Here is an 18,081-nt window from a genome sequence, read left to right as displayed (position 1 = left end):
CACAGGACCACAGCCACCAAAGATTATTACTTAAGTTGTAATTGACATACCTTCACATGTAGCTCGGGGTGGGAGTTCATGTAATCAAAAAGTCTTTGATAATTCTGAAACTGCTGGTCCCACTCTGAGCTGTCAGTATAACGAAAATCATCTCCAAGCGGAACGAGTAGAACCTTCGTGCGGAAGAGTTTTGACTTCTTTCTGTACTGATCTAGAATCATCGCAGCCCTTTTCAAAATAAACCTGAGCATTAGTTAGTTACAACGGTGGGCTGAAGCACAGTAACAATATATAGGCCCGCCTTGTGTGTACGCCATATTCCCTGCAGAAACGCTTGCACGCAAGTAAACAAAAGACAAGCACTGAAATATAAGTTGCATTACTAGATAATTTTTGCTTCAAAATGAAACTTGTTGTATGTGATGTATAATGTGAAACCACACATTTAATTTCACAGGATTCGAATAAAAGAAGCAGGAAGCCTACTCGCATAAGTTTCCTCCTACATTTGCGTTTTTTTTTTTTTTTTTGTAAGTCCAAAAAAGGCCAGTTTTACAATTTTGAAAGCTACAACAGTCGCAGGTTAGCAGAAGTACTCCTGTTATAATTTTGCTTATCCCATTTAAACACATGCATTAACTGCAATCCATATACACCGTTCAAAGGGGGAATGGTCTGGGAAAAGCTGCGAATACTTACAACGTGTTCGCCCCACGGTATTCCAGTACCCAGTAAAATGGAGGCTGCAAAGAAGGGGTGAACTACCTAATTTAATGATGGAACTACCTGACTGTGAAAGAGTTAAAAACCAGTGTATAAACTTGTTAGGCTCAGTAATGAGTGAAAAAAGAACCTATTTGCCGCAAATAGGACATTGATGTATTCCAGTCTTACTATTTGGGGATGGGGGTTTTAAAATAGCTAAGACTGGTTATGCCTTGCAAGTATTCATAACTGAATTTGAGCATCACGCTATGGAGAAGAAGCGGGATTTTAACATCAGTAATCACGGAAGTAGACCGAGGGAAGCAATCAGAAAAAAACATCTGAGTTATGGTAAATATCGAAAAAGTGAGCTTCTTTCATTATTTGTGAACTAAATTCACAAACTCCTACCAAAAAAATATAGTAATGTCAAAACTGTTCTTGCAACAACAAATTCTCATAGTGCAGTCATAACATTAGCCCAACGGAGGAGTATTCCTTGTGTAGAGGTGAGGTGAAAGTTTAGCATACAAAATCAGTTGCTTAAGAAAGGTGTAAGGTGCAAAGGTTTGGGTACACATTTGACAAAGATTATTAATCACGGTGTATCAGTTTATCAAAAGGACTCTTGAGTACTTCAGACTGCAATTGTGTTCCCCATTTGAACTGGGGTTGAACTACATGGGTGATGCTAAAGTTATTGGAATGTTGGATTAAAAACTAGATTAAACAGAAGTCTAATTAACCTTCGGATTCTCTCTTTTAAATCTTGAACACTGGTATAAGGAGCACTGGTAGATGATTTCGGAGGCATTATGCTTTATAGCACAAAAGGTTTATTTATGTTGTCTGCCTATAACTATGACCCAGTCCCCTAGAAGGTGATGTCCTCATTTCATGTCAACCTCATCTCACAAACTCAAAGCTGCAATTAGCTTCCATTAAGGTGCATGTAGCCTATATGATGATTCACAGAAAAGGTCTTTCTCAGACACCTGTCTTCACACTCCCTATCATCAAACACTTCAAACGTACTGAAGAAAGCATACCCTCCATGACAGCAGCCTTCTTTCCCAAACACACCAAGGAAGCTCAACATGGTTTCATGTAAATTGATAGCTTTCCAGTATTGCAGTATCTCACATGGACGACAGATATTCTAGTGGTAATTTGATCGGTCTGCAGAGCAAGTGCACTTCTGGCTTCATTAGAGGGTACAGCCTTCTACAGTTTTACACTACAACATGGTCATAATTAGAATACATACTTTTTCATATCAAAATTAATATTGGATTTAATCTTAATCAATGTGTCTCCTTACCGATTTTCTTGTATAGTCCTTCCTATTTAGCAGACATACTTCTCGAGTCCTTGAATGTTACGAGAGTTCTAAAGTTTCACTCAACAATTTGAGAAAATCCAATCTGCTCGTTCCCAACTCCAGTTCACCTTGCACTGGTTAAACTATGCCCAAGCCATCCCGTTCCACAAGGACAGTTTCATATACTTCATTATGCTATTAACCGGCCTACGCACCTCTGCCTTGTAAACGTTAAGCACAATCAACAAGGAAAAGCAGCTTCAGCTGCTTGGTTGAATAATGTTCCAGTGTTACATTCACCAAGTGTCATTGTTTAGAGTAGCCACAGTAGTTGGTCAGACTGCCCTGAAGACATTTACTGGATAAGATTGTTCTTATTCAATCAGGCTTCAATTGTTGTTTTGCATTTAGAATTTATAGACCACACGTCTTTCAGCATTATCTTGCTATTCTATTCTGATTTTGTTGACTGCATTGAAAATCCTACAATGCAGAAAGAAAAAAGGTTACTTACCTACCCCTGCATTGAAAGAATCTTCATTGAAGTCATACACATTAGAATAACTCCCTGCTGCGTGACTGGACAATAGAACACTTCCTTTCAATGTATTTGTTCATAAGGTAAACAGGGAAGATGCATTTTTTAATGTTTAAGAGTGTATTTGAAAGCAGGGCAACGTCGTTTGAGGATGACATTTTCAAGTATATTTGGATATGGTTGGCATAGAGGTGGAAGGGAATCTCAGAATTTCTGAGAATTACACATAGAGGTTCTAGTTAGAGGTTAAAGAGGGTTAGGGAGAGAAGCAAGCCTTGAGGGACACCTTGGTGAACACTGACTGGTCACGAGACCAAGTTGGCCATTTTCACAATTTAAGAACGGCTGGATAGGTAAGTGGAGAACCAGTTGAGTGCCCGTTCCTCCACATGGCATGCGTTGTTCAAGAATACAAAGGAGGTCAACATGGTTGAGCGTGTCAAATTCAGCAGTTAAATCCGGGAGGATGACGAGGAAGAAGTTGCCGAAGTCGAGGATTCTAAGGTAATCATCGACTATTTGGAGGATCGCAGTTTCTGTGCTATGACTGTGACAGAAGCCTGACTGGAGAGTGTCTAGAAAGCTGTTTGGATATGTGAGACTAGTTGAGACGCTACACAACTTTCTATGACTTTGCCTAAAAATGGTAGTTTGAAGCCTGGCCCCCTAGTTGTTCAGGTTCTCTGGATCAAGGTTTTTTTTTTTTTTTTTAAAGAGCATAGTGATTTGACCCATTTCTAGTCGTTCAGGAAAGATGCCCTGTTTGAGAGACAAAGTGACCATGGTGGCCAATATGGGGAGCAGGTGTGTGGCAAGACAGTTGCTGATAGAGCCTGGAATAGCATCCTGATGATGGTTTGAAGGTTTTATTTTGGAGATAGTTTGTAGTAGGTCAAACTCGGAAACTGGAAAGATGACAAAGATTGCATGTTGCATGTTCACAACTGTTTCAAGGGAGTCGTTGATGGGAAGCAAAATATGGATGTCTCTAACTTTTTAATAAAATAAATCCACAAAGTTTTTGCAACGGCCCACAGAGGGCTTAGGAGCCGGAGATATTGAGGGATTAACAGACTGTGCAATAACCTTGAATAGGGACTTCAGTCTATTTGCAGAATTCATGAGGACTCTGATATGGGAGGATTTGACATTGAGGATTTTTTTTTTTTTTAAATCTTTTTCTCACTTTCTGCAAAGCTTAGTCATTCTCAGGAAAGATGGTGCTTTTCTCCATTCTTTTTCGTATTTTCTGATAAGCTTTCGCTCTTCATGAAGCTCTTTAGAGAACCAGGGCCTAGAGGGTTTTGGTCTGAATAATTTGCATCTCATGGGTGCACATTTGTCAATAACGGATTCCATGCAGGAGCTGAACTTGTCGTGGGCCTCGCTGATGTCAAGATGTGTGATCACAATTAGGGTGGGAAAGGCCAGGATGGCCATTGCTTCTGTGTCAAGGTTGGTTGTGACTCTAAACCATTTTTTCTCTTTCTTGGGTTGCCCATTTGTTTTGGTGTAAGAGCCGATTAGAAAGAATGGGATCTGCATGTGATCAGACCAGTTAACTGGAATGGGGTCAGATGCCTGTAGGTGGGAGGAATTGGAGAGTATCATATCCAGAATGGCGCCTTTGTGGTTTGTAGATTTATGACAGTGTTGTTAAAGCTCATTGGCACTAAGAGAGGAGGTAAAATTGTCCACATAACTGTTGCCCACGTCTTCCCAGTGGATGTTGAAGTCACCAAGGAAGATACTGTTGTCAGAGCTGGTAAGTTGAGAGGTAAAGTAATCTATGTATTCATCAATAAAGGTGTTGTTTTGACCCCATGGGTGGTAAATCACATTCAGTCTGAGGTTTGAAGCAGTGGATGTGGACAGTTCCACCGACAAGCTTTCGAAACACTGAAAGTGAGTTGTTGGGAGGATTCGGCATCTCAGAGAGTTGGTGAATAAGTGCAAGACCTCCACCGTATCCATCTTCACAACTGCGGTGCAAATTAGAGTAGTTGGGAGGAACAAGAAGGTCTAGAGCGTGGATAGATGAGACATTGAGCCACATTTCCCTGAGGATCAGGACGTCAAGATTATGTGTCAGGAATGAGTCTGATAACTTTAGACAGTGTTCGACTGCAGCTTGACAATTGTGTAGCATGCAGTCCAGGGAGAAGCGGTTGTCTTTCTGACTTGGCTGATCCTGGAGGTTAGTTGGGATCTGAATTAAGTTAAGAGGGGATGAGCGTGCACTGGGATGGTGTGTGAGTTTTAATGCAGTCAGAGATGATGGTGGAAATCTGGCGGACCCCTGTGCGAAGACAGGCGGAGGGGGTAGCGGGAATACTGGAGGTGGGGGTAGCGGAATTTGATGCTGTGTATCTCTTTAGGAGAGGGAGGAGGTATGAGATGTGAAGAAAATGTTTGGGTGTGGGTAGGCGGCTGTCTCTCAGTATGCTGGAAAGGTGTCTAGGGAGAGTCTGCAGGGGGTGATGAGGATAGGAGTGATGGGAAGGCAGTCACTAAGCTGGAATAAAGCCAAGGTGAGGATGTCCCTTCTTCAAGCAAGGTGTGAGAATGAGGAAATGAGCTTGTTGAAAAGAAGCCAGTTATGTTCAGTAATTGTGGGATGATTGGGGTTGACTGGCAGGAACTGACTCTGAGGGGATGAGATGTACGTGGGAGGGGGGGTGCTGGGTGTTGGTGTCTGGTGTTTGGAGATGTTGGGGCAGGAGATAAAAAAGAGAAGGGGGGAACATATGGGCCGACTGGGGGCATGAAAGAATGGTGGCAACAGCAGCAAGAGTGAGAGACAATGGTTTGTTGAAGGTTGGAGAGGAATGATGCAAAGATGGTTGGTGGATGGGACGTTCAAGGTCTGGACTTGGCAGTGAGCTGTGGGGACCATTATGGATTGTAGGAGAATCCAGGGTGAAAGAAGTTGTCTGGGTAGACGGGGGTGAGCAGTGTTGAGGGTGGACAGAGAGGGGGATTGTGGAGGATCATAGGAGGGCCTGACAGTGAGATAAATTAGGTCAATAGTGTCAAGGGCTTTGTCGTTGGTTTGGAACATGATCTTCCTACTGTAAATGGATATAGAAAGGTTGCCTGGGAGGCCAAATGGGGTGCAGCATTTTAGCTTGTGACCAAAGGGGATGTTAGAAAGAGAGAGAGGGATGGGAGAAAACTGCGTAAGAATCTGATCCATAGGTCAGTGCTGTGTGTGAAGAGGATGAGGTCAATTTTAAGAGAGCATTTGTGTTGGCAGTGGTATTGGTCTGCAAAGAGGACTTCCAGGAAGTCTCTCAAGTTCTTGTGTTTCAAGTTTTTAATTGTGTGTTTGGAAATGTTTGGGGTGTATTTTATCTTGAAAGCATTTGCACTGGATTTGGAAAGGGGCATTGGAGGGGAGGTGGTGACAGCTGGTGTCAACATGTTCGGGGCTGATGTCAGGAACCAACTTCTTATAAATAGTTCTCAGAGGTATTGTGTTTGCGGTTTGTCAAGGAGAAGTGTGTAAGGATCCAATTTCTTACAGACTGACCACAATTGGGGTTGTGTTTGCGGGCTAGTTGAAGAGAGGTGTCTGAGCAATGGGTTGCAGTAGATGAGCAGCTGATTCATTTTAACATGGCCACCCTTCCTGATGTTTTGGTCAGTGAGCATGAGCCCAGTCCAAGGCAGCTGCTGCACCTTGCTTTACAGTCCTTTTTCCAGTATTAAGAGGAAGGGCTGGTGAAGGTGAGTCAAATCTAAGATGGCCGCCATTCCTGATTCTCTCAGTCCTCTTTCTATTGTTGTGAGGAAAGGCTAGTGAGGATCTCCTCATTTTCTATGGTTCCCTCATGAGTGAGATCACTAAAATGGATGCCACAAAGAAAAAACTTTTGGGGGTGGGGCTGGTAGTCTCCAGTATGCAGCAGGGGCTGTCGCTCTAGGCAGATTGGCTAACAGATATTCCCCCAGCGAGTAGGATCTTTTTCCCTCAAAGAAGCCAAGACAGCACAAGGAATTTGGGGCCTCCCCTCTCTGAGAGGGAGTCGTCAAGCTGAGACGAAGACCACACAACCACACCTCAAAGCCTGTGGGCTAACAATAGTTTCGACTCACCGGGAGGAGTCCAGCCGAGACGGGTGAAGAGTGCTTTTTTTGGGACTGGCCTGGAATGTGACAGATGAGCGCTTCTACTTGGAGGCTCAGTGTGACAAGTGCAAGTGCCCAGCACAGAACCAGCCTTTGTTGCTTGTGGGGCTGACAACAGGTCCATTTTATCGGAGCCCTCTGCAGGCTTTAGCCCTTTCCTTCAGCATGCAACTTTCCTCACGTGTTGCATGACCTCCATGTGGTCTGCAGGTGGTAAGGATGTGATTCAGCCTCTGCTGAAGAGCAGATTAAAAGTGTCTGCAGAAAACAGCAAGACCTTCTCAGTCAGACAAGCTTTTCCCTCAGCCAGAAGCTCTCCGGTACGCTGCAAACCTTCCCACTCTCCGCTGACAAATTTTACATTAGTCTTGCCTCCATAGCGGCATAGCAGAATAGACTAAGAAGCTAATTTCTGAATCTAGTCAGCTTGACCCACTTTAGTGACACCCGGCATGTCTGAATCTAAGTAACTGCACTTGGTGAACATATGTACTGGTCTCCGCATAGTCCGAAGACAGCTGCTAAGGGGACATTGCTAAAAAGAATGCTGCGTTATTATAACTATTCTGTTTGCATGGAAGACTACAATTCTATTGCAGAAAGAGCTAGCATGTTGTTCACACTTCGAGATAACGTTATAGCATTAAAAAAAGAGTTTTCCACAAGGTATGCTGCAATGTAGCCTTCTCAATATGCTCATATGAAGGGCCCATTTATTTTGGAAAATCTAAGATTAGCTCTCATGGAGAAGATGGTCTTTTGATGGGAGGGAACACATTCTTTAGGCCTTCTAAAAAGAAATCCTTGATCATCTTTATCTTGAAAAAGAACACTTGAGTAGGAGATTATCTGTACACTGTAATGGAATAAATATTAACTTTTATGGAGGGAAACTGCACTCTTGATTGTGCTAATTGTAAAAGACGTAGGACAATGTTTTCTTGATATAATATTGGGACATAACCAGTATTTTGGCACCAAATGTATATCTTTTCTATTTCATGGATCAGTATGTTGTTGCTGATAGACGTTTTGCTTTCCTAAGAGTTTCTAAGCATTCTGGTGGTTAGTGGGGGTGGGTGAAAAATTCTGCTCTGCTGGCAGAGTTCACAGAGTTTTGGTACTCCACGTTACACATGTAATGTGGAGTTCTGGTCAAATTCTGCCCTCCACCCTGTGGCAGAGTTTTGTCTTGCACGCAACTCACCAATAGTAAGTTGGCAAGTGAGAATCAGCTTCACCTAGTGTGATTTTCGGGTGCTAGGAGGGCACCGAAAGAGATTTTCCCAACACAGGCGGTTGTGACCACTCAGGTAGGAAAAACTGCAGCTTGATTAGAAAATCTACTAGAGCCTCAGCAAAACCAACTCAAGCAGCAGCAGCGCCCTCTGGCATGCACCATGGTGCTGTTCATGCTAATTTCTCAGTGCGGTACAAGATTCCCCGCTAATCATCAGCGCAGGCAGTGCAACCTACCAATTTCCTCCCGCTCGCTGAACTCCGTGGAATCTTGCCGAGTTTTTATGTAACAAAAAGTTCCACCCACCACCTAGTGGTTAGTTAAGATGTTCCTACTGTTTGACTTCAGGAGCCATGCTGCCAAGTTTAGCAATATTAAGTTCAGGTGCTGGATCTTCCCCTGGACCCTGGTTAGAAGACTGAGATTGTACAGCAGCTTTGTGTGGCCTGAAGGACATTCGAAGCAGAAATGGATACTGCCACTCTCTCTGCTAGTCTGGAACTATGACATTCATCTTTGCCTGAGTTGTGTGTAGTCTCAGCAGTACGGTCCGAATGAATGGGATCAGTAGAAGGATATACAGAAAAATCCTTCACCAACTGATTAAAAGGCCTTTGCCCCTGAGTTTGGTTCAGGCATTGAGGAAAGCAGGAAATGTGCTCAGCAATCAATTTGCTGCTGTTCCATAAGAAAGCACTTACCTAGGAAAGATGACACTGTCTCCTCCAAAGGATACGCTTTTCCCTACATGATGGCTGCCATCACTCCAGATAGGATAGATTCTCTATGGGTGTTGAGACTGACTTTTGGAGGTTGATTTGTACAGCTAGTCTGTGAAGTAACATGGATGTTATCTTGAAGTCTGGTTTCAACTGTGATCAGCTGTGTGCTTCGATTAGCCATTCGTCCAGGTAAGGATGATGAAAACTCCTTGTCTTTATATATATGCCACTATTTCTGCCATGCATTTGAAAAACTTGCTTGAAGGTTACGGTGTTGAATGGCAGAACTCAGTAATGGAAATGTGATTTCCCGACCACATATCTTAGGCACTTCTTGTGATACTTTGCTATGGGAAAGTGGAATTCAGCATCTTGCATGTCTATTGCACACACCCAACTGTTCAGTTTTCAAATACGGTAAGATTTGATGTGGGGACAGCATCCAAAGGGTTTCTCTTTTGATTCACTGGTACAATGTACATTTAGTATTGTATTACAGTTTCAGACCTTTCTTTTGAATCGGGAAGCCCCTTTAGTAAATTCACTGACTTTTTGCTGAGGTGGAATCACTACTTCACATTACTCAGAAATACTGACGTTTCATTCCACTAGATGGAATTTGGTGTCTGTATGTAGTTTTTGGGGAAACTGGTGGTGGTGTAGCCTTGAAACATTGAAAGGATGCTGCATGATTCACAATATTTAGAACCCATTTGTGGTTGATCCCACTCTTGCAGATATTATAATACTGCTTTCCCCACTGGACTAGCGAATAAAGGGAGGCTATTAGGTTGCCAACTGCTTACTGCCAGAGGAAAGTCCTCTTCCAAAGTTTGAAGATCTAGTATGGACAGATTTGTCCTCTGATGTCTCCCACTAGTACAGCTAGATCTATGAGGGGATTCGTGTACTCTGTAGGTATTACTTCTTGCTAATATACAGGTGTCTAAAACACCATTTCCTTTCACCTTTGGTGCTGCAATGTGGTCTTATTAATTAAATAAATTGCATAACATTGGCTTGTATAGACTATGCTGGATGTACCTGCATCTAAGTGAGTATGTTATTATTTGGCAATTAAGTATTCAGGGGTTCTCACACAAAGGCAGCAATATTCTATGTTTGGGACAGAATGGCAATTCTATAATGCAGAAACATGTTTAGGAACAACATGCAATGTCGAAGACTGGTACGTAATTATAAGGGTGCTACTAAACTCCACTTGTTGAGAAATCAGGTAATATGGTGAACAGGAGAAGAAATTATGCCACTGGCTAAAGGAAAGTTGTGGTTTGGATACAACACTTCTCCTGTTTTATAGCTTTCAATAAAGGGAAATGTGAAAAGATTTGCTGATTCTTCTAATGAAGTAAAATGGCATTAAATGCTATATTAGAACTCAACAGTTCTTACTGATACATGTATGCTATAAAAGGCTAATAGGCTAACATTCATGTATTACATATATATATGTATATATATGTACACACACACACACTTTTTTATATATGACCTATTGGCGGTCGCCTGTAAGAAAAAAGCATTTTTTGACCTGCCTATATCTTTGCCACTGTTTAACAAATATTCAGGAAATTTTCCCCAAAAAAGTGAGATGATAATTCTTCTTGCGCATGGGAAGTTTCGGGGTGCTCCGCAGGGGTTGAGAAAGGGCGGGAAGTACGGGGTGAAAAAAAAGAAAAAAAGTGTTTCCCATGTTACTTTCCATAGGAGTTTTGAATACAACTACAGCCCGAACCACTGGATGGAACTGCACCAAATTTGGCAGAAAGCTAGGTTTCGGTGTGCAGATTACGCTTTTGGATACTTGGTCTAAGTCCGTTCAGTAGGTTTTGAGACATTAAAGGGGAAGTAAATTTGTATATCTAGGGTTGCAAATTCGCTGCAATGTTTTCACGATTATCATGGCAAATTCGCAAATGCATACGCCAACAGGAATGCCGTGATTGGCTGGCCGCAAACTGACCAGAAAGCTGCGGCTGCCATTTCAGGTAACTGAATATGGTGCCTGAGGCTGAAAAATAAAATGAAAAGTGCCATATGGGGTCAGGGTGGAGGTACCCTGACCCCAGGGCTGTAATACAGGTGTCTTTGAGGATGAAATTATGTCCTTAAAAGTATTTTCTTTCACCACACGATATTCGCGAATACGCTGTGACCCTCAGCACGGCCCTTCCGTAATGTCGCAACAAATTTGTAAATAGCAAAGAAATAAAATTTTTTTTAAAAATCAGACTCATTCATACACTAATTTATTCACTCATAGCAGCACTCAGACACTCATGCAGCTACTGACAGAGCTACTCACCGACACGCACCCACTCACACACCCACTCAGACCCTTACACTCTTGCTCACAGACCCACTCAAACACTGATGCACCCATTCACAGACCCACTCAAACTGGCATATCCACTCAGAGACCCAACTCAGATGCCACACATCCCATCAGACCCATTCAGACCCTCACGCACCAACTGACAGACCCACTCAGACCCTCGTGCACCCACTCACAGAACCACTCAGACACTCATGCACCCAGTCAGACCCTCACACACCAGCTCTCACAGACACACTCACACCCAGAGACACCCTCTCACACTTATTTTCACACTCAGAGAGACAGACCCTTTGGTCGTGCATGGTGAGGGTTGGGTGGCTATAGAGGGTTGGCCGCAGGCCCTGCGGCCACTCTTGCCGCACACAGCCATAGGTGGATTAAAATTACATTATTTTCCTTTTAAATGAATTAAAACTACTTTACGTTAAAAAACTATAGAGATATACTGAAAAAAAACAATGGTTACAGGGACTTTACAGTTAACAGGATCGGTATTTTCCCTGTTTGTACCCCATCTAACTTGTGCAAAACTACCCTGGTGAAGCCTAAGAAATAGAACTAGAAGTGGGTGAGGAAGCCCTAAGTCAGCTAGTATGCACCATTAGACCATGTCAAATGCCACCTTAAAGTCAACAAAAGTGACACAGAGGCTACCCCTTTTTATGTCTCCTTTCCACCTTATGAACTGAAACCTAAAAACTTGGTGGACTGTACCAATTTTGGGATGAAACCAGACTAAAATTGTGCTAAAATGTTATTTTCATCGACCCAGGTGAGGAGCTGATCTAATAAAAGCTTACAAAAGATTTTTGGGACTGAATCAATAAGGCTAATTGGGCAGTAGTTTGCTGGGTCCCATTTTGGGCGGTTGTTATGAATGGGAATAAGCTCTGCCCCTTTCCATGAGGTTGGGATCTTGTCTCCTGCTAGGATTAAATTAAAACGTGTGTAACAGTAGTGTGTCCAGTTACCAGTTCAGGCTTAGAGGGTAACCAGAATTCGATCTAGCCCAGGTGCCTTTCCTGCCTTCTGAGAGCTAATGGCCTCAGCCGAGGAGCAACATGATTTCCCAGCTTGGTGCAATGTCTATTTGCCCTGGTACTGATATTAGGGGGTGAGATTAGGTGTTAACAGGCAGCACATTTAAAAGAACATTTTCAATAAAAACAGGTGTATATGCTAGATATTCGGGCGTTACAATTCTTGCTGGCAGAACTCCTTCTCTGAGCTGCTGAGTCTCTATGATATGACTTCACACTCTAACCTATCATGTACACTGACACTTAAGGAACATATTATATGGTTTCAGCTGCATAGTCACCCATTTTTAGGTCCAGACTAAAAGAAAACACAGCTGTCTGTTTGGAGACTTATTGTGGGCTTACCAAGAACATACAGGGGCTTAGATCCTACCTATTGCTTAACACTGGTTGGTTTTCCTGTCTTTCTCATTGCCTTCAGCAACACAAAAAGATGACCAACGGAGTGTTGAAACTTTTCAAACACTCACTCCCAGTCCGAGATCTGGGTTTAATACATCATTATTTTGCTCACCATGCCACCCCAGGTTGGACCCAGCCATATGCAAATCAGTCTTGACCCGGTTCCCCAGGGGAACAGACCAGCCCGAACTGCCAGGCCAGGCCCTCCCTGGACCGAAAACAAGCATCCTGGGACCGGTTTCAGGTTATCATCCTTTATCAGCCAAGCTAGCTTGAATCCAGTGGCACAGTGAGCAAGGGAACAAAGTCTGGGCATACCCTTCCCACTTAGGGAAACTTTAGCATTGCTAAACTTCTCATTGCCTACTTCATATTTGTGTCCCAGGTTGTCAGTCTTGTCTTTGTCGCTCTCATGGAGTGCAATCTATTTGACCAATTCCTTTGATTTTCTGCCTTCTATTCTTCCTCTGTTTGCTTTTCAAGAACTACATTTTTCTTTTAATTTAAGCACTCCATTAATGTGTATGTGTTTTCCAGCTGTCTCCGTCATGTAATTCTCTCCCTCCCACTCCATGTTGTTCTTGGTCGACAGCATGCTTCTCCCCACATTTTTCAATGTTGTGCTTCCCTGTTGATATCTAACCTGTTTGTCCCCCTCACCCCAGGTCCATGTAGCTCTCTCTTCCGTTGCTTCTCCTCCACACCAACACCCTCCATGTTGGTTCAACCACCCAAGTCCTCCTCCTCTCATGCTCACCCATTGCGCTTTCACCCACTGTTTCTTCTACCTATCCCATGTTGCTTCCCCCACCAGTGCCCTCCGTGTTCTTTCTTCCACCTGTCTCCTTTGTAGTGTTCCCCAACTAGTGCTAGCGGACATATGAGGGAACTACAAATGCACCGCACTTTATAACTCCATAAGGAGAATATCAGAAAACTAGAAGCACACAAAAAATAATACTTTTATATATAAATACATAAAATATATTACAAACACACCATGCCAATCTGTATGCAATTGGTACGCAATTATGAACAGTTTACTCCGTCTATAATGTACAGATATTTACTGCATGCTAAGAATGATTTACCAATTGTACAAGTCAATAAAACATTAATAAAATAACAGTTTGATTAGGGGCATTCGACACATTATCAATGTGATCCAACAGTTTTTGTTTTTTTAGGTTAGCACAACTTAGGTATAACTGTTTTTAATTAGTTTCGCTCCGAAATATGGGCCGGAGATGCAGGAAAGAGCCCATGATGAGGGAAAAGTAATTAAAAGCCGTCATTACCCTCTAAGGGAAGGAGAATTAGGCTATTTAGTAACCTCGCGTGATAAATCCAATACACTGCGGGTGATGAAAAAAAAACAACTCCTCTATGCCGAGGACTGCAGCTCACAACCACTTCAACATTGGCTCTCTATTACCAGAAGCTGGTCTCGCTGCCACACTGTGGCCTGTGCCCTGAACAAGGGGTAAGGGGGGATACGCTGCTTTACTTGAGTCTGTGGTCACGCATGGTGGGGCACCAGCACTCATTTTTGGGGACAATGACTTATATTTCACCATCATACTGTAACTCAGAACAAAAAAGAAATGCAGAAACGGAACAAATGCAATGGTGCTGGACGAGTTTTGCGTTGTGGGTGCTGGCCAACAACATAAACCCACTAAAGCCAGGGATGTGAAAAATCCAATGCTGCTTAAAGAGCAAGTGTATTTAATGGGGGATACTCATTCAGTGCAAGGGATGGAGCAGGGTGCGTTAAAGTAGTGCGCTGTGAAGCACGTTAACAAATATATGTTTAAAATGTGGGGTATTATGGTACTGATTTCTGCTCCTGAATAATAATTCCAAATTGTGCGAAAATACCACAACTTTTCCAAGTAAAATTTGTGTCAGGTAAAAACCTTGCAGAATCTATTGGAGAAATACTGCAATATTGTGCATTTTGAAACCCAGAACAGAAGAAAACGTGTTATTAAAAGGAGTGCGCAAAATGTGCATATTTATATGCATTATTTTGCGAAAATTAAGCAAAATTGCCCATATTTAAACAAAATGCAAATCTGTCATTTAGCACTATATTTTAGCATGCATTGGCCCTCAAGTCATTTCTTGACATGAAGACGCATTTTATGCAAAACAAATAGCATTAATCAACCACAACTGCTGCGAGTTCTTATGTTTGTGCGCTCCTGAATTATAATTTTGCCACAATCTGTGGTGTAATTAGATGGAAACATTTCAGAAAATTCGACTAACAAGCGTAATTCAAAGTGTCCATTAATGTAATTACGCTAATTACGCCCATGTAACTTAAATGCCTACCAATTCACTACTCATTCGAAGGTGTAGACCTCGAGATGGGCATATAATACTAAACCTTGTAAATACCGCACCACAACAGTATTAGCTGGGTAGTATTACCTCCTCACTTACTGTGGGTATCATAACGAGCCCCACTGTCTTTCGAAGCTGCTGATACGTTTGAAATACTTGAAAAGTTTAGCCTAAACAAAACAGACATTTTATTTACACGTGTTATAACATGTTGATATACTGCAGCATTCTTCTTTCACACTCTCCTGCACCCCAGTAATAGTTTCAGAAATGTCCAGTTTTTGAGCCAGCGAAATGTAAAGACACCCTCTGACATTTGAAGTTTTGTACTAAAGGTGAACTAGTTCCATCGTAATAAAAGAGGGGAGAAAGCAGAGAAAAGAGACAAACGGAGAAAACAAGTATGAAAATGAACAATCAAAACTGCGACAAAGTTAGGAAGTGTAGGTAAGTAAAATAAAGAGGTAAGAGAAGCTATCAAAACAATACCGCAGGTTGCAACTTCAGCGTTGGGTAGCACAGACTCTCGAGAAAACCTTTAACACATTAAACGCTAGAGGAATGTAAGCTTGAGTGCCACAGACGAAAAGAGGTAATACACAGGTTACTTTGTATAGTTTTTATACTTGTTAGTGGTTATTATGGGCTCACACTCTTCATTTACAAAGTAAAGGGAGGTGAAACCACGCACGGCGTGTCAGAGATCGGTTTCCGATCAGTGTTGCAGGTGTGCTTCTGCACCGGGGGGGTGTCTCACTCACCTCGCCATTCGCAGAAGAGGCAAAAACTAAGTTGGTAGAGGAGCAGCCACATAGTTTGGAGCAGGATGCGCTGTAGAGTCAGAGAAGGAGCAGCCACAGAATGCTCCCTCAGCAAACCTTCCGCTCGAGGTGCTAATTTTATTTGTTGAGAAAACTTAAATTTGAATACATTTTTTATGGAATGGTGATAATTGGGGTTTTCTAATTACTGAAAATGGTGATTCGAGTTTTTGTACAACTAAAACAAAACTAGATTAAAAACAGAAAGAAAAATCTACACTGTATTCATCACGCCATATGGAAACACAAGGAGCATGAATCAAGGGATTCGTTAAAAGACACCTATGTATTAGTCTTCCTAATTCCGCACCATCTTCTTAAATCACATAGGGAAACTCACGGCATACTGAATCTATGACCGCTCAAGATACATTTTATACACATTTAACCATTTACATTTCTAAATTGCATGATATGCGTCATTACCTATGCTGGACGTTACCAGGATGGATTTCCTCAGGAGGTATTCTCCATGGGCAATTTATTCTGCCTCCAGGAAGACGTTTGAAATCAAACTGGCAGCAGATTTTTGGATCAGGACCGCATGTATGGGGGATATCATAACTGTAAAAAGGCATCATGTGGCATAAAATATCGGTGCTGGATCCAGAATCTGAATAGAACAGGGTGAAAAAGGAGAGTGTCTGAATAAGTAATCGTCGTTTGTACAGCAGGACTTTTTATCACCTCTTCCACCGGTACTCTGGCAACTGCGCTTTAATTTAGATTTGTAAAATGTTACTTGCAGCCAATATTTTTGGAAATCTGGTAACAGTAAAATATTCACACTTTTCATCTCACTTACCTCAGCAGTTACATTTTTGCACTAATCAAATATAAAATAATCTGCTACCACTATTTTGTTGCTAGAGGTTTATTCAGCAAAAGAAAACATATTAGTCCTATTAGTCCTACTGTTGACTTCACTTCACAAAATCTGAAATTGTGCCGGGCTTCAATACTGCATCATAACAAGGATGAATATAATTTAGGAATATGGAACACTTTGCTAAAATGTATTTATTTTAAAACTAATTTTATTAGAAAAAGTAAGCTGGACGTAATAATTAATTCACCACACTTGGGCTAGCAAATCTAAAATCTAGCAATATTCTCCGATCCCAGCACTCGTTTGTACAATTAGTGTTGCCTAGAAGAGTAAAAAAAAAAAGTGTGACCAACCAAAAAGTCACCACTTTCAGTTTGTTCATCTCCTGCAAGGTTTACAACGTAGGTGTGATTCTTCACCCTGGAGACAGGCAACTTACTAGCAAACATAAACCCAGTTTAAAAGGTTATATTTGCAGAAATATTCTCTTGTAGAGCGGGTGGCTGACCACTCTGCAAGATTAGTCTGCTGTGTAAGAGCCCCGCATTCAGGGGTAAATAAATATGGTCTATGAGGAGTTCCACGTCAGGAGGTTCTGTGTCCTATCTGGAACTCCCAGTTTGGTAATGGAGATCCTACAAGATGACAGGTCTTTGTTACTACCTATGCAGCACTGCTTCTGATGCACAGCTGACAGAGGTGGTTGGGTAGTCAACTATGGGTTGGAGTCCTTATCCTCATCATGCATGGCCTACTACCTACCTTTCGGCAGAGTACTGCCTTCTTACTGTACGAGTAAAGACAATATTTAGTACTCACGTATCCTGAAAGATACGAGGGGAAACAATATCTTAATCTAGTTAAGCACTAGACAGCCGTGTATCCATGACAGGTATCAGAGACAGCATGGAATTGTTTGGACCCACCAGATACTGCAAGACAGCCCAACACACAACAGAAGAAGCAGGTATCTGCTTAGACACCCACTGGACTACTTTAGGCATTATGATATTTTCCTCATTACTGCCAAGTTGACCTATGGCACATGTGACATCCTCAGTTTTAGATAATTGCATGAGGTTCTTTACAGATGGAAGACATGGGCTGGGAAAGGCAGTGAGTCCGTGTCGCAACATGTCTAAAATAAACAAAGAGAGCCAGCAGGCACACAACACCCTTTACTGTTGCCTTGCTCAATAAGACAGTCACCTCATTGCTGCAAAGTTGACCTAAGTCACTTGTGACATGAGATAGGGATGGATAAAGAGAGAGAGGGAAGGAAGAAAGAAAGGGATGGAGAGGCAGAGATATAGAGATGGGGGAGGAAAGAGAAAGTGTGAGAATGACTGAGCAAGAGAACAACAGAGATAGAGAAAAAGAGTAAGAGGTAGCAGGCCTTTTCCATCTATGAATCCAGGATCTGAAGCAACATCCCTGTATCCATCAGGGCTGCCGCAGTGCTGCTCCAGTTTAGGAAGGAACCTATTTAAGGAGCACTACATTACAATGCATTAACAAGGCACAAAGAAGATACCTCTCCAATCATTTGCTGACTTCATGCTTGCAAGTAGGGAATAATGCTATCCTGTGGAGTATCTTTAGCTGTATCAAATTAAATTGT

The 18,081-nt window shown here is 42.2% G+C and overlaps 1 protein-coding gene across 1 annotated transcript in view; it reads right to left on the bottom strand.

The window, feature by feature from the left end:
- MAN2A1 (mannosidase alpha class 2A member 1) overlaps positions 1 to 18,081 on the bottom strand; it is a 652,784-nt gene that overhangs the window by 447,254 nt on the left and 187,449 nt on the right. The window contains exons 7-8 of the mRNA XM_069226405.1: positions 16,058 to 16,244; positions 51 to 228 (exon numbers count right to left, since the gene is read on the bottom strand). Of these exons, the coding sequence (XP_069082506.1) occupies positions 51 to 228; positions 16,058 to 16,244 (365 nt within the window). The remainder of the gene's footprint in view (positions 1 to 50; positions 229 to 16,057; positions 16,245 to 18,081) is intronic.

The sequence above is a fragment of the Pleurodeles waltl genome, chromosome 1_1 (genome assembly GCF_031143425.1).
Source record: "Pleurodeles waltl isolate 20211129_DDA chromosome 1_1, aPleWal1.hap1.20221129, whole genome shotgun sequence".
In the NCBI taxonomy this organism is placed as follows: domain Eukaryota; kingdom Metazoa; phylum Chordata; class Amphibia; order Caudata; family Salamandridae; genus Pleurodeles; species Pleurodeles waltl.
This window is presented reverse-complemented; position numbering and strand designations above follow the sequence as displayed.